Source organism: Pagrus pagrus (assembly GCF_965226575.1).
Source record: "Pagrus pagrus genome assembly, chromosome: 16".
In the NCBI taxonomy this organism is placed as follows: Eukaryota; Metazoa; Chordata; class Actinopteri; order Spariformes; family Sparidae; genus Pagrus; species Pagrus pagrus.
In genome coordinates this window covers 4,146,544-4,164,116 of record NC_140200.1, presented here as the reverse complement: position 1 = coordinate 4,164,116, position 17,573 = coordinate 4,146,544, and the positions used below count along the sequence as shown (strand labels likewise).

General features: G+C 41.7%; 2 protein-coding genes across 2 annotated transcripts; one reads left to right on the top strand and one right to left on the bottom strand.

Moving 5' to 3' along the window:
• Window positions 1-3,060: 3,060 nt before the first annotated feature.
• Window positions 3,061-15,964, bottom strand: selenoi (selenoprotein I). Its single transcript, XM_084378515.1, has 10 exons — window positions 15,772-15,964; window positions 13,082-13,150; window positions 12,406-12,514; window positions 11,427-11,501; window positions 8,444-8,706; window positions 7,796-7,904; window positions 7,667-7,715; window positions 7,401-7,581; window positions 7,128-7,307; window positions 3,061-6,456 (listed from the first exon to the last, which is right to left on the bottom strand). The coding sequence occupies exons 1-10, from the start codon at window positions 15,826-15,828 to the stop codon at window positions 6,349-6,351; spliced, it is 1,200 nt and encodes a 399-aa protein (XP_084234641.1). The 5' UTR covers window positions 15,829-15,964; the 3' UTR covers window positions 3,061-6,348.
• A 981-nt stretch (window positions 15,965-16,945) lies between these two features.
• Window positions 16,946-17,541, top strand: ost4 (oligosaccharyltransferase complex subunit 4 (non-catalytic); the record flags this gene model as incomplete). Its single annotated transcript, XM_084378486.1, has 2 exons — window positions 16,946-17,082; window positions 17,419-17,541. The coding sequence occupies one exon, from the start codon at window positions 16,946-16,948 to the stop codon at window positions 17,057-17,059; it is 114 nt and encodes a 37-aa protein (XP_084234612.1). The 3' UTR covers window positions 17,060-17,082; window positions 17,419-17,541.
• Between the last annotated feature and the right edge of the window lie 32 nt (window positions 17,542-17,573).

Below are 17,573 nucleotides of genomic sequence, written 5' to 3'. Positions count from 1 at the left end.
AGTCTTCCTTAAAAACCTAATAAAAAGCCTTAAAGAATTAAAATAAAGGGTTCATAAGTCCTTTTCTAATATGTTATAAATAATGAATCATTTAAATTAAAACGTCACTTATAGTTTCTTATAAGCGGTATTAAGTCATTTATTAATGGTAATAGCATAAAATCTGCAGTTACACATGTAACACAATACAAAAATAAGATGAGAATAAGAATAAAAATGAGATTCTCACTTTTTTAATAAACCATCAGCTAAACTAATGACGCTTTTCCACCAAAATAAAAGCTAAAAATCACGTATTGGTATTGACAGGCGACCAAATGAACCACACTGTTACCTTGAGGAAAAATACAGATTTATTTGGATTCAATCATTGCTGGAAACATTTGGGATGATGTAAGAACACAAGTCAACAAAATATACAACAAAGTTCTGGTTGATTTTAGACATTTTATTGCAGAAATATTGAATATTATATCTTTAACATTTAAGCCTGTCATGTCTTGTGTGATCTTTCAGCATATCTTTGTAGTAAATTACAACAATCCAACGAGTCTGCAGGTAATTTAGTATTAATAAATGATTGATAACTGGCTTGCTGTCAGTGTGCCATGCGGCTAAAAATACAATGGTCAGAGGATCAGTAACTGACTCAATAACCATCATTAAAGTCATTAGTTACAACGTATAAACCTTATATAAAAGCTGATTGGTAGCTTTGTAAAGGAATGCCGAGTGGTTTCTAAACTCTTCTGTCTTTCTCTGTTTTCAAACTGCTGTTAGACTCACTAGTAGCTGTTGAGAGCCTGAGCCGATGACAGCTATCCAACAGAGAGTGAAATCACAGATTTCTGGTCGAGTATTCCTTTAAAGATTAAAACAAAACAAATTTCTCCAATGTCTGCACGGCTAGAGACTTGTTTGACAGGTCTATATGTGGCTGCACGTACAGAAGAATCTGGAAATAAGAGAAAAATGTGTAGACACAAATATGTTTTGTCAGAGCTGCTAAAACAATCTCATCCACATTTATTTCAGCGCACTGCACGGTGATCTCAAGTCAAAGAAAAACACTTTGGTGCATTCGGCTGCTCCCACACAATGAGGCGGATCACATATTTAATGGACGAGCGAACCTCTGGCCCGCTCGCAGCACATTGTTTGGATGAATCATTGCTCGATGAGAGTCGTATTTCTGGATGAAAAAGATCCAGTCATGATAAGCGGCAGTCGTGAGCGGCTGCCAGCTGTTTTGACAGGCAGAACTCAGCACCTACGCTTTCACAATAAAAGGAGGCCGATTCAAGACAGACGCGCCGGGCCTCCACGTTCAAACATGACTGATTCAATGATATACAAGCACTTATTAAAGGAAAACCTTGCCGTGTAGTTTCCACCTTTTGATGTTCTCTGGCAGATTACTTGTAGATCTCTGATTGCTCTCTGTTTGAACGTCAAACACACGATCCCAGAAGGGTGTTGAGAGTTGCCGTGAAAGTGCACGAGATGATTAAAACTAACAAAAAGCTTCTGCTGCCAGACGAGCTCGCAGGCGAGAAGACAATCAATTACTAATGAAGTCTGTAGCAGAAAGCAGAGAGCCACATGAGTCAGAGGTGTAAAGTTCAGCACGTTGTGAAGAAGACTGTAAAAGAAAATGCCAACTTGTTGTTCTACCTGCGAAAAAACTCATTTTTGGGGGGAAATGAGTGCAGGAGCTTTCATGACTCCACACTGTTGATCCCCCAACGGCTGCAACCGTCAACACGCAGCAGAAAACCAAGTGACATGTATTGTTGTGCAGCTCCATCTGCTGCAGGATCTGTGAACCGCAGGCCGTGGTGCTCAGCTGTCCAGAGTTTTACCCATAAAATTAAATTGTTCCTCAAAATATGTGTATAAGAAGACAAAACCATCTTAACTTTGTGGTGTTTTGTATTTTTATCAGATGATGTGAAGGCAAATGACGCAAGTTTCTTTAGAGGAAGTGGCCTTCAGGATGCAGCAAGTTGAAGCTCAAGCACACAGCAAGCACTCATATAATGTAGAATAAAATGCATTTCTTACTAGTTGGATGACTATTAGCTATCGGCCCGACATTAAGAGGTTGACACTTAATAATAAGAAGAGGATTTTCTTTTTTATCAACCTCCTCAAAGTTTGCAAAAATGACTTATGATTTATGTTCATGAAGGTTAGAAGGTCCTAACTGAAGTCACAATATTACAATTGATTTAATACTTTGGTTTAAAGCTTCTATGTGCAGATTTGCTTTAATGATTGTTACCACCGGGGGGCGCCAAAGTCAGAAATGTTCACAAATATTGTGGCTTTAAGTCCAGTTTGGATTCTTTGTAGGACATTTTGATTTCTTAACAGCTGAACTGAATCATATGGATTATTAAGTATATTTTTTCTTTTTGGCAACATTTTTGTTTTTAGTTAAAAAAAAAAAGTTATTAATTTTATTTCAGGGTAGTCTAGCTGCAGAATGGTAGCACACACACACTCGACCTGTCAAACACTGCAAATATGTGATTTTTGATATGAATTTATTAATTTATGTGATTAATTAAGAAAACACAAATATTATCAGAAAGCAGGGTTTTGATCTTTATTTTAAACTCTTTCACATCCAGACAGTCGTTTCTTTGCTGGGCTGAGGATGAACTTACTTTGGTTTCTGGCTGTCTGAACGCCACCTGATCACCTGGAGGTTTTTTTTTTTAAATAAAAAACACAAATTCAGCTGACTCTGAATGTGTATTCACAAAAAAAAAAAAAAACATGTTCCCAAATACCTATTTTGACTTGATGCTGTGTTTAGAGCAGGCGTCGCTACATGTGCTGTGTGTGAAAAGAAAAGCTGATGATGTTATTGTGGTTGTTAATGTGAGTCTCTTATAAGAAATGTGTCCAAAAACTGTATAAAGTGAAATCTCATTGGTACCTTATTAAAGAGCGGTCTCTGGAGACACGAGGTCCAGAGGCTGCTGGTCTCTGGTGGGAGTTCAAGGAACAACAGCTCGTAAAGGTTCAAGTTTCTGGCTACGACACAGTAAAGTGGTTAAAGAAAATTTGCTTTTTATTTGTTTCTGGACAGTCCTTCCTTTCACTGGTTAAATACAACATCACAAGTAGCCACAATGAAGTCCTGGAGTGTTGGCCAGGGCAGCATTATACAACAACTTAGTCACAACTTCAACAGCTTGGTTCATTGATCCAGGGGGGATTCAGACTGTTTTCCTAGAAAGTGGTGAGTAACGCTGAGGAGCACACTACAAAAAATGCTCAAGAGATTTAAAAAAGTATCCGAAATAAACCGATTTCCAGCTGGATGAGAATCTCACATGTTTTTTCGTGGTTTTGTTCTGATGTTTTTCCGCCTGATGTTTTCGTCGAACGGCACGATGTCTTCTCACCCAGCGGACGTTTAGCATTGTTTGTAGTGTCTGCAGCCCGGGGCTTCTTCATCCCCACATCCAATCAGCAAGAGATGAGAATCGTTAAAAAATAAAAAGCCTGTCTGATGAAGGAACTGCTACACGGATAGTCTTGTAGCGTTTGAAGCTGACGAGAAGACCGCCGCTGAATGGCGTCTTCCCCCGGTCTAAAAAGTCAACGATGTTTTAAGAGAAAAAAAAACAAAAACAATCCCGTTTGTTGTAGTTTAAAAAACAAAATAAAAATGAAGAAATAATATATGTATTTACACAGATATCCACACATACAGAGTATACACCCACACGTTTACAGACTTGTACACAAGGATATGCACATACCCAGACAGTGCATGTACCCACCAGAAAAACCGCTTTGGTGGCGAAAAATCTCAGTCACAGTTGTTCTCACGTTACTACAATCTACGGTCTCCAAAGTCACAGATGTGGGGCTTCATTATGTCCGATTCAAATGTCAGCTATTACAATGTGCTTTATGACTGCATACACGCTCTCCCCCGGTGCAGTGCAGCGGCACCGCACAACCAAAACAAGCTACTTTACTTATAATGGCAGTAGATTTTACATCTTCCGTTCGTTTCTCCCAGTCGTGATAGCTACTACGGGGACGCTACGAGGCTGCGGTCTAAATGTTCAGTGTTGCTCGATAACAGTTTGTGTACAAAACTTGTCAATAAGTGGTAAAAAGGATCCAAAAGATCAGAGTATGTTTCCTATGTAGCTTTAAATCGTCACACTTTTACTGCAGCCGTCGACTGTACGTGAGATTATTAACATTCAGACTTCAGGTTCAGTCACAACTCGAGCTTGCTGTTCACAAGGCAAGGCAGTTAAATCTTATGTTCATGTTAACTATGTTTCCTTCAGAACCAGATGTTTTAATCTGACTGGATCCAACCCAAAAGTGAGGCAAGATATGAAAAGTTTAGCCCCCAAAGTCCGGTACAGTTAAAATAATGACTTTAATCTCGCCTCCACGTTGATCGTTTCAGTTTCAATCGGCCTAAATTGTGAAACTCTTGAGCGCAGCTTGGATTTTTATGCCATATGTCAACAGATGCTGGATTCCTTGCAGGTAAACAAGACAAGTCACTTTTCACCAGCGAGGCCAGAAGGTCTTACAAACAGTCAAGTAACACGACAAAGAAGGGTGGGCGATCCGACCGTTTGAGATCGTGATCGATCTTGAAGGCGTCTGCAGTCTACTTTTCAGGCAACTCCTAAAAATCCCAGTGTTTCATGTCCTCGAACTTAAACCTCACACAACCTCGCTGCTTAATGTAAACGCAATCTTGTGTTACAGTGGCGGAAACGGAGAAAGTCGCAGGCGGTTCAATGTCCGGCTACAGTCTACAAGACATTCAAAATGTCAATTGTGGATCGTGATTGTTCTGGCCAGATCGCCCACCACTGAAAGAATCAATTAACTCCAAACTACAACCACACTGACAAACTGTCTTTGTTGTAACATGAACACAACGACGGATTTTTTTTTGTAATGAGGTGACACGAGTCGTTAGCCCTGTCAAATCTTAACGGCCTGGCAGCGAAAACCAGGTTGACGTGAAACAAAGTCGAGTCCACAGCCATTGTTCGAATCACACAGAGGAACAGTGTTTAACAGACTGAAAAAAAAAAAAAACAACAACAACATACAAGTTATCTGACAGATACAGTATAAAAGGTGTGATGACGTCTGTGCGAGTGTGACGCCAGGCGGATGTTGCGGCGTTTGTGGCGTCCTGTGCGACGGCTTGTTCCCTCAGAGTGAGTCCGCTCCGGTGACGGTTTTTGAACGCACTCTTCATTCAAGCGCTGCGCGACTAAAACCACAAAGCACTGCCATGGCAACAGACAAACCAAATAATAAGAAATGTGTGTAAAAAAAAAAAAAAAGCGAACGAATCAGCGTGAAGACACGACACCTCAGAGGATACGGAGAGCCAGGAGGCCAGTGCTCAGACAGAGGTCGAAGTGGAAGGGTTAGTAGAGTTCAAAAGGTCAGAGGTCGCCCTGGTCAGTTCATGCCCTGGTTAGTCCAAATCCAACTCGGTTCACTTGTGAAAAACCGTCACCGCAAAACCAGAGTGTGGAATTAATTAGAGGGATTTTTGTACAATGTTTTACAGGAATAATCTTCATTTTTCTTTTTTTTTTTTTAAAGTTTGATTTCAGTTCGAAAATAAAATGCCCCAAACCCTCCACACATACATTTTATATATATAGCTATTAACATTTGTATCACTGGGATTTCCAACTGAAAATCATCCGATGATGAGAAAGTGACAGAACCTTTAAACTCCGGACACATCCGGGCCAGAATCTAGAGTTTGGGTCACGTTTTGAAACAACACTACTTGAGGCATTCCTGTTAATATAATAAAACTTAAATGGCGTTTCCCCCCCAAGGCATATCATACATTCATAATACTATATGAGGCCGTGTGTGTGTGTGTGCGTGTGTGTGGCTGTGTTTGCATTTGAAATACCGGCCACAGATAGAAATGATCTGCACCAAAGCAGAATAATGTACGTGTGTGTTCGTGTGTGTGTGTGTTTGCGTGGCTCCTGTTCTCATGACTGAAGCACATTTCCGTAGGAAACAATTGCACCTCATTGGCTCAACCAAGTCAGCCAATCACCAAATGACGGAAGCCAGAGCCCCTGGGCCCGCCCCCATCGCAGACACCAGAGTTTGGTTGGTTAGGATTGTGTGAGCGTGTTGTGTGTGTGTGTGTGTGTGTGTGTCTGTGCGTGTTTGTTTGGGGACAGTGGAGAAAAGGGCCATGGTCCATTCCACTTGCAGTGTGTCCTCATGGATGGAGGGGAGGGGATGCGGTTTCCGTGGTGATGAGAGTGAAGTGTCGATAAGCCGAGGAGGTGGAGCAGCCTAAACCTCTGCTTCTTTCAAGCCGATTCGTTCCTCCTCCTGTCAGTCACTGTTGGGCTTTTTAAGGGAGAAGGCGAGGATGTTGAAGTGGCCGCTGAGCTGTTGTACCTGGCAACGACAGAAAACGTTCATTTTACACCTCGTTAAAATTCAAGATGGTTAAGTTCTCTTCTTGAAGTCCATGTATATTCACTCAATTTGGCCTTTTGTATCCATTTAAAACACTTTTTTTTTTTTCATTTGTCGATGCAGATAATCACTCATTAAGGCTAAGGCACAAGAGAGGACGGGTCAGTCGCAGGCGTGCTAGCACCATGGCTAAGGGGGGAAAACAACAGACATTTGTCTGTGTAACGCTGTGTTTCATTTGTAATCCCTCAGTTTGGTCTTGTTCACCAGTTTAAAACCCACAGTAATGATACGCCTCTAATCCTGATTGTTTTTTAATCTTTTGATGTGGACAAACAAGCACTAGTAGGACCTGTATGCTCATAGCCGAGCAACAAGGCAGCTTGTCCTTTTATTATTTAATGGGTGTTGTTTGACCAGTTTGAGGTGTGTTACCGCCACCTTCTGGACTGGCAGGGGTTAAATTTCAGAACATGGCGTCACACAAACGGACCATGAAATGACACTAACACACCGTCACACAACCCTGCGCCTGACTGCATTTGATTCTGCCTGAATGGAGCCTTAAAATCAAAACTAAAAGACATAAAGAAAACTGCTTAAAATAAGCCACATACAGTTTTTTTGTGTATGTGTGTGTGTACTCTTACCACTGATACGCCGTAGTGTATGTGTGCTAGTATGACAAAAGCTGTCCACAGATACAGCAGCAGGGTCTCGCTGGCGAACATCCCGGTCACCGCTAACAACACCACCGCTACCATTGGCAGCAACAGCCAGCTGAGCGGCTGGCAGCGCGTGTTGCTCATCTGACACACAATGAGCTTACACTGAAAGAGAAAAAGCAGATACTCACACACAAATAAACACATCTGAAGACCGGAACGGAGATATTTTTGAAAAAGATTGTGTGTGGCGCTCACCGTGACATTAGCGAAGGCCGTCCCCACCATGAGGTAGTAGATCCTGGGCTGCAGCTCGATGATGTTGGATGGAGAGTAGACCACCCAAATCGTGGACAAGACAAAGAGGAGGACGGGAGACAGGAAGGGCAGGAAGGCCTCGTACAGGCTGCTGTGCTTCAGAGTGTTACTGCGGTGACCTCTGCAAAAACACAGAGGGTGAAGAGTTCAGGGCGCCGTGTGAGATTACAAAACTACAATAAAGCACTGATGAAAAGTCGACTTACTTCAGGACATTGTAGAGGCTCATGGGTAAGGTGACGGTGAAGGAGCAGGCTGGGAATCAAAAGACATGAGTTATTAAAGCTGCCTCGGGAAGTGAACGAGTGTGTACAGTGTGACCAATCACAGCTCACCGATGATCATAAAGCTGAAAAGGTCTCTGTAGAGGAAGTGCCACAGGATTGGCTGGTACCATGTTTCCACGCCGACCACGGCAGTGACTAAGTAAACGAGGGAGATGGTCTGGAAGGAGATGAGAAAAGCGATACCCCGTATAAAAAGAGTTGGGATGGTGGTGTGTTTTTATTCTGCCCGCACAAAAAACAAAAACACCTGAGCAAAAGTGTGAGGAACCGATTTTACAGAGTTCGTCTGCTCTTGCAGATAGCGAGTAATCTTATCAGCCGACTCTGCCCAGAAAAAAAATGTTACGCGCTACACTTCAATACAGGAACACTTCTCCACATTTATTTCCTATATTTACCTTACATCTCATGCTAACCTTTTAGCCCGGGCCATGCAGCGTTAGCCTCATTCTTTTACCACGACATCATGTTTATTATTTCCATGTCATTATTTTAAAACCAGTCAGTTGGAAACATGAAAAAGTGAGCCACAGACTGCGTTTTTAACCAACCTATGAAGCTAACGTTAGCCATCGATAGCTGATAAAGATCTTGTGACACTGTTTTTATTATAAACTAGATATGAACCAAACATTCAATAAGCTAGCTGTGCATTTAATCACTTCTACTTGTGTGTGTGCTTGTGCGTGTCCTCACCACTTGGCTGATGTCGTACCCCCAGGGCAAAAACAAGATGCCAGTGTTATATTTCTCCCAGTGAGACAGAATGAAGGAGAACAGCACCACCCACAGGATGTAATATAGCGTGGTCACGCCTACGCCACTTTCCAAACGGCCAAATATGGAGTAGACGGTGGCCACAAAAAAGATGCAAGCCCAACTGTCCAGGCCGTGGTCAAACAGCTCCCCTAGTGGCGTGGAGGAGTTGGTGCGACGAGCCTGTTTACCATCAACACCATCTGGGAAAAAGAAAAGACACGGATCATTACATACAGTATATGTTTATGTGAACGCTTATAATGGAGCACAATAACAAACAAAGTGCTAAAGACTTTTTTTTTTTTGAACATGACTTTTATTTACAGCCAAAGCTGCTGCCCACACACACACATTACTGGACAAAGTCTTTGAAAAACAGCCACATTCTTGCTTCCCACCAACTGGACTCACTGTCCCAGAGACAGAAGTTCTGGACTTCACTCATTTCATCCACACATGGAAGTATTCTGCAAACACATCATCATCGTATGAAACACCATATGGAAACTGACTTTATTTTAATGGTTCACGAAAATGGTCAGCGAGCCTTTTTAACTGACTCCAGTGCAGTTCACGGAGTCCATGTCCACACACGAACAAACACACAAACACAGAAGGAATCTGACAATAAAATAAATCTGTATTTATTTGATTGTATTAAGATTTACTGACTGCCCGGGGGGAAAATCTGAGGGCATCTGTATTACTGAGTAACTTTGGCGCTCTCAGTGATTTAAACAAGAATAAAAGATCAGATTTAGCTGCCCTCTCTGGCACTTCTATCAGAATTCCTATGAGCTTAGACGGTTCAGCTAATGTTTGTGAAGCAGTGCTATAAACTTCAACTGCCTACAGATCGGAGGCATTACTCAGGTGCTCCTGGGCTGAAACAAAGTTATAACACATGTCCAAACATGCATCATGATTCATGGTACTTCTTACTTTGTATATACTGCTCTGATGGAGTGACTAATCCTGCTTGACGGATCGGGGCGGATCCTAACTCCTAGAGCAGCACCATCTTCACCTAGCATCGGTTACAACTGAATTAACTGAGTGTTTGGCCACCTGGGGGCAGCGCAAAAAAGCTGAGAACACAATGATGACACATTAACACCTCATGCAGCCGTTATGATGAATGTGTCATCAGTAAACAGTTGATTGTTGATACAAACGGCAGACATGGAGTCACATATCACTTTGTTTGTGGTCCTGTTTCTGGCCACCTGATGAACCGAGGTGCTGTACAGAGACAGAGCAGGTGCCGTCTCCTTGTTATTTACATCTGCTAGCAAACAGCAGAAAAAAGCCTTATAACTGCTGTGTGAAGGACACTACCAGCAGGATAAAGAGCACAGAACTAGGTTTTTAACCCTAACCCTAACCCGCTATTATATTGATTTGTTTTAGAGTTATTTGTTGAATTCACCATGTTATCTGTGACTTTGCTAGCTTGGTTTTTTCTGGAGCTTATCACGACAACGTTAGCTGTAATATGAGTCCTGTTCATGTACATATACTTTTATTTCGTAGATGTATTTTGAACATATCGTTTCCAGTCTCCTGCATCCTGCCCTCGTGCTCCCACAGCCTACTTCACATGAATCTGTTGTGATCCCAGTAAAAGGCTATTTTGGAGCCAGGAGTCATAATTGTTTCTGACTCATCACACAATACAACAAAGAGCGAGTACACAGCTGCTACACTGCATTTTATACATGTTCACAGGCAGCGTGTCTGCATTTCAGTCTACTGTTTTCCTCTATGATGGGTCTGGTGTTCAGAGTACGACAAGATGCCTTCTGCCTCCATATACTGTTTAATATCTGTGTTTTGCTCTCTACCAACTTTCACTTTACACACATTCAACATTCCCACTTTCAATAATGAAAGATATACCGGTTAATGTGCTTTTAACAAAATGCATCCATGTTGACAGTCAGCTAAATGTGTTCAAGGATGCTATGAATGCTGTGATCATCCTCCACGTTAACAGCTTGAAATATCTTTCTCGAGGGCACTTAAACAGAAGCTGTTGAAAGACAGCGTAAACTTCCTCGTCCACATTTTATGTCCTGCTCCTCCCACCTTGTTTCCTCTGAGACACACACTTACAGTAGGCCAGGCAACCAGACTGTTATCATACCATTTCATTAAATAATCCATTGGGTTTGTTTTTGTTTTTTGTTGGCGAGTATCATGATTACTACATCAGAACTAAGGCCGCAGAAGCTGCAATTCTTTAATAAAAGGTAAAATGTGTGACTGAACAGCTTCATGATGGAGCACTGCAGAGCTGCAGAGATGCTCTGGCCTTCAAATCTTTTTCTCCAGATGTAAAAAAGCATGTTTTTTGCCAACTAAGCTCATATCATCATGATTTTAACTTTTTTTCAGCGAAAATAAAGATCAGGATGCAAAAAAAGATCAGTCCTACTAGTCATGAATCATATTATGATCACATCTTCCTTTCAGTTTCCTTGCTGCAAAAATCTCCAAACAAACTAGTATATTGTGATGATGATTTGATTGCTAATGGAGGCGTCCTGTTGATATCTATATCTGTATTTACCAGAGGCAAGAACTAATGGATTACACACACACTGCAATCACATTTCAACACGCAACACAGCACCTTGTTTATCTAACGGACAATATGATGGAACAGAAGTAAATATATCCACACCTCAGGCGCAGTATGTTTTAGAAGGCATACACCGCAAAAACTCAAAGTCTTACCGTGGATGTACGTCTTATTTTTAGTGAAAACTTTGATTTGTTACAAGCAAGAAACACCTTGTATTCACTGTATTTTACTTATTTTCTAGGGTCACATTCCATTAGGAAGAACTTTCCCCTGAGCCTCTCAAAAAGCCAGAGAAACAACAACACACAGGGGTCGCAGGGGGTTCGGACTCACCGAGCGTATAGGCCAAGAAGTTGAAGATCCCTGCAGCAACCCAGACCCAACTAGGCACGTGTTCATGTCCTGCAGCTGAGACACACACAATGTAAATATGCAGCATACCACACAGACAGCCATGGATCAGCAGGATGAGTTTTTTTTTTTACTTTTCTCAGAGTTTGGTTAAAAGATATATCATCTTAAAATGCAGAGAACATGCATTAATCCATTTACTGACTAGTTGTTTGAAAGAAAATGAATCGCTGAGGTCATTTTTCAAGCATAATGTCGAACATTTTCAGGTTCCAGCTTCTAAAATGTCTTTTTCACCGCTGAAAGTAAACAAAGAATCTTTAGGTTTTGGACTGTTTTTCTGACAAAAGAAGCAATTTGAGGACATCACTTTAAATGTTGGGAAATTTTGAGCATTTTCCAAATTTTTTGACATTTTCTAGAACAAACAATCAAATCAATTATTTGCGAAAATAATAAGCAGATTAGTCGATCGTGAAAATGATCGTTGGTTGCAGCCCTACAAGTTACTCTATAAACTAAGATGTGCTAAGGAGCATATTTTTAGGTGAACCATTAACATGTGTGCATAATTTGGTTTAGCTGTTCTTGTGAGGACATTTTCACCAGTCTTACAGTGATGTCTGTGTAGAAAGCTGTTATAACCTGATACAGCAGAGTATCCTTACAGAGTAGTGTCTGTCTTTGTTCAGGATACAAACATTTGGTTGTAAATGTTAACAGTTGTGTGTTTATGTGTGTGATGTCATGGGTTAGCGATTACCCCGAGCCTCCGCGGACACACATGTTTCAGTGAGCGATGGACTTTGCCTTTAGTAAACCAACTCACCACCAAACAACCCATCTTCTAAAGGGTGGGGTGGATTCAACCACTTCATAGTCTGTCGTAGGAGGAAATAAACTGAATCCCTCCATGCACTAAACAAACACAACTCTGGGGAAAGTAGAGCAGAGGACGTACCAGAGGCGGTGAAGTCAAAGTCGTAGAAGGCCAACATGAGGAAATTCAACACAAGGAACATAAAGCCTGTAAATGTAATGAGGTTTGGAGCCAACCATGTGGGTAGAAACTGTTGAGAGAAACAGATACAGAGAGACAAGAAGGTAGTGAGTCACAGTTAATGAACATGTCACTTGTCTTCTCATCATAATATTGATTAAAATAACTTGACAGTAATTACGGCTGTCGCACTTTATGGACGGTTACATAACTGTTTCAGAGACGAGGGACATGAATTTTGTCAAATGAAGATCAGGCTGCAGTCGAGCAGAGATTGACGTGAAAAACAAAGGTTTGATGTAGATAAGTAGATAAACGTGTCAGCGCCCTGAACATTACTGTTTACAAAGGAAACTCATGTATCTGAGGACTGAACAGTCCGATTAACCAGCTACATGACTGCATTCAACAGCATCTCCAAAGACCAGAACACACCATTACGACCAGAGACTGATGTGTTCTGACACAGGCATTCAGTCCTGACACTGTATCACAGCAGGCGCCTGGAAACCTCATTAATGATGTACACACACACACACACACACGCACACGCACACACACACACACACACACACACACACACACACACACACACACACACAGATAGAGACACACACATTCAGTTGGTTTTCCTCACCTTCACCACAAAGTTCCAGAAAGGGTGCATGACGTAGACGGACAGGGGGTTGGAGTCCACCGCGCTGTACTGTAAAGAGACACAGTTGTATTAGTCAGGATGTGGTGATCAAATTATTTATTTTTTTATTCTGATTTATGTCATCCTTCTGCAAGTGTGCCGGGACTATGACCTCACCCATAACTTGTTTACGGGGTAATTTGGGAGCTTGTCATCACGCAGATCAAAACAAACCTGATTCCAGCCTCTGTTACATTATCCAGGCATGACGAGCACGTGCGTGTGCTACAGTGTAATGTACACTCTGGTGTTTACGAAGCGTGTAAGGCTGCGTGAAGCTTTCAGAGTCAGTAAATATGGCCTCTCTGATGATAAAGCTTCTATGGGGGCTGTTTGTGTGCTTAATTTCAATTTTTAGACTCGTTGTTCATTTGGAAGAGGTCTGTGTTATCAGACGACTACAAGTGGTGTCATTGTTGATTTTTAACGGCCTGATTCTCACTGACTCTCTGAAGCTTTACTATGAACTCTGCGTGTTCAAACTAGGGGAATTAATGATTAATCAGAAGAATTTAGCCAAATAAAAATGTAACAAAGGGAAACTCCACCAATTTTACACTTTGAAGTGAGCTTATAGTTCTTAGGGAGCACGACAGCATATATGCAAGAAGTAGTTTAAAGCCTTTTGTGGCTCCAGAGGAAGCTGCATGTAATCTGATAAATTAACTCTTTGCTTATTAAATATGTCAAAAAAAGTACAAAATATTAGTGCGAGAAAATATATTTGATTAAAAAACGTGTGATTTCTTATTTAAAAGAATACAAAGACATTCTACGCTGATTGTTACGGCAGACAACAATCAGTTAAAGAATACCACACAATAGCGTCTACACAGGACTTTCTTTTACGTACACAAGCTTTCAGTCTCTGCACAAATGTCTCTGTGCAAATGAAAGCACATGCATGCATCTTTACAGAGGAACCAGTTGATTTCACAGCGTGGTTTAAGTGTGACAGGATGTGAGAGGTTGAAAGATGGATGGCAGCGTGAGAAATATTCCTTCCACCTGCCTGCTTGTGTCCGTGCACCTTTCAAGAATACAAACTCGGCGTCAAAGAGAGCCACGGTCCTTTGGCTCATTCATTATTGTCATCCTGCGCTCTCCTCCGGGCTCCGCAGCCAACAGGTGGAGCGAGCCACTTAAAAAGCAATTATTGGAAAAAGGTCTCTGGTGAGAAACAGCTCAGGGGAGCAGTTTCACGCGGTAATCAAAGGAGGAGGTATTAGAGAGAGAGAGCCTGAATAACCTCCGCTTGTGTCATGTAGTGTAATTTAAGGGCAGAGAGCATGAGCCAGAAAATCCAAAACAATGAAATCATTATTGCAAAACATACAGGTCTAATTGGACGAGGTAGGGCTGCAACTGATGATTAACGACTAGTCTGTAATATGTCAAAAGAATTTGTATAATGCTCATCACAATTTCACAATTGCTATGCCAGGTCTTAACACAAGGCACACAGCTTTATATGATGCTTGTCTGTAACCTTCATGAATGCCGTGTGTACTCTTCTGATCATAAAGTTATATATTATGAACAGCGCCCACGTTAAATTACATCCCCCTTTATCAAAAGCGGGTTATCGTGTGTCATTAGATCCTTGAACAGATGCCACTCCTGTTTTCTACAGCCCTGCACAGGCACTGACAACACAACAGAGCCCTTGTTGTGTGCACTGCCACACTACTGTTCATCTTTATGGGACTTGGCTGCACACTATGAGGTTTGTTTGGCATGCAGGGAGGGTGTTATTGTTTTAAACAGCTGAACAAAGCATTTCTGTGCTCAGTGTAATTCATATAAAAGTGATTTCTAGGCTATTGTCTAGGTTTCCCCATCAGTCACTGGTTCAAGTTGAGTGCTCTCCCCTTACTTGTCCATTACAGCAGCTAGCTTACTTGGTTGACTTTCTCTTCTGCTGCTGCAATATTAGCACAAATTAAATAACTGTGCTCCCATACAAAGAGGAGACGGACGAGACAATGTCTGAAACGTGTTTAAAAAACACTGTAAAGTCTTATTTCAGAGGTAAGCACTGGCGTGGAGGGAGAGTTGCTAGCTAACTGTTAGCATTTGCGCCAGTGTCAAGCACCACATAGACAACAACGAGACTTCCGGTCGTCCTTTTCAAAATAAATAAAAGAATATTCGCCAACACTGTGTCCGAAGCATTCACACTGATATTTAAGAGGTTTCTTAGCTTGAAATAACTAAATATTAAATGTTTAAGGCAACTGTTAGGCAACCTCCTGCTTGGAAATACGTGTTCACTTCAAGCACCACCTGCTGAAAAGTGTAACTGAGCGAGATCTTGAGTAAACATCAGCCTTTTTGGTTGCTGATCCCAAATGAAACAACTTTATGGTCGGAGCAGCATCACAGTGCCACTTACACCGGAGTAAACTAACTACATAAAAACACCACGCTTTTACTTCCTACGGGAAACATCACCGCCATCTGCTGTGGTTTCAGCTGGCTAACGCCGGCTAGCTTCACACACTTTTTTTCTCATCCTGCCAGGGAAGCACCCTGCGGATCGTGACAGCTAGATGTTGAACACACACACACACGCACTGTCGGCTCGATGGCTAGCTGCTAGCAGGAGCTGCAACTATACAAATCCATACCTTGTATTTGTCGAAGCCCGCAAGCTGCTCCTGAGTGACGTATTCGTAAAGAGCCATGGTGGTAACGTCTGGCTCCACAGTGAGAGAAATGGGTATCGCCTCTTGGAAATGCAAATCCCCAACGTTAGCTGCCGATTCGAAGTACCATCTAGCTTGGCCGCTGTCGTTCACGCCGGGTGAGGCGATGTCGAAACAGTTGGGCCACTCCTACGGGGCGCACACATCCACAGCCGGGTGGAGCTCACCAGCGCCCCCCTCCGGCCTGGATGACAGCGAGAAAAAAAAAATAGGAAAAAACACCATGTAGTTCAGTCGAGCGGACCAAATTGGCGTGATTTTAATAAGTTAAGGTGCCACTTGAGAAAATAAATGTGGATAATGGTTTGTGAGGTGACGCATTTAGGTTTTATTTGTGTTAATTGATCACGGAGGGCTGCTCTATTCAACGTATTTCTATGCAGAGGTTAACGTGACGTGGCTCTCCCCTCCAACCGGAAGTGAGAGACAGGTCTGCTTGTTCGCTGCAGAGCGGCTGAATTATCGCTTGAACCGAGTAAAAACCCACTTTAACGGATAATGTGAGTACTAACAAAACTACAACTACAATGCATTAGGCTCAAGTTTGTAATTTTCACACAGCGTGCTATGTAGCTTTGCCCTCATTTGTTAATTTAGCCAGTGTTGGTTCTACTAGTTAGCTTGCTAGCTAGCTAGCTAGCGTTAACGTAGCACAGATTTCTGGTCCATTTTCAATATGTCATGATTTGGCAGACTGATAAATAATAATTCAATATCTGATTAATGTTACGATTACTCCGATGATGTTCGGATATATGTACATCAATACAATACAATTGCTTAATGAGTAAACGATTTTAAACGTGCACGTCAATGCTTACTATTACTGTGAATGACAGTCGTGTACAACTGCACCTAAATTAATGTAAGTTACTGCCAGTCTTATTCAAAAATGTGTGATATACTGTATGAAATGGGCAGAGATGACAAAGTAAAAATTACTTTAGAGTTCATTGATGTAAGTATGCAGTGACACTGCACTGGTATCCTTAGCCTTTAGCTGCTTTCTACTACAGCACCTCAGGCTAAGGAGAACATACTCCTCTGTGACCTGATCAGCTTTCTTGGACTGATATCTCTGTTTATCCTCTGCAGAATGGTGACAGACGTGCAGCTGGCGATATTTGCCAACATGCTTGGCGTGTCGTTGTTCCTGTTGGTTGTGCTGTATCACTATGTTGCTGTCAATAACCCCAAGAAGCAGGAGTAGAGTCTGACACTATGATTGGAGAGGTGATTTATATTTATTGCAATTTATTTTTGTGGTTGCCACTGTCAGTCATGTTTCACTCTAACTGAATTATTGCATTTGTTAAGTAGTTCCCTTAATGTTAAAGGTATGGTGTACTAATGAGTAAAAATGGCAGGTGTATTTTATTTGCACAGCTGATGAGTTGACACTTGGATCATGGATCATCAGAAAAATGTGGACTACACCTACATTTATGTTATTGACTTCTCATAGTGTCATTTCATAGTCAAAGCACATTCAGCTACAAAGAGGTCTTTTCTTTCTGATGTTTAACACCTGTGAACATGCTTAAAGTCTTTTTATTTCCCCCCTCACAGGTGAGATGGGACTCCCACCACCATGGAAACAACATTCCCCACATCCAGGCCTCTTTCCAAAAGATGAATTTCTTTGTAACATTGCACAGTAGTGTTTTTTCTAATAAAAATGCGTAAAATCAATTTGCATTCACCTTTCAACAAGTTATTCTGCA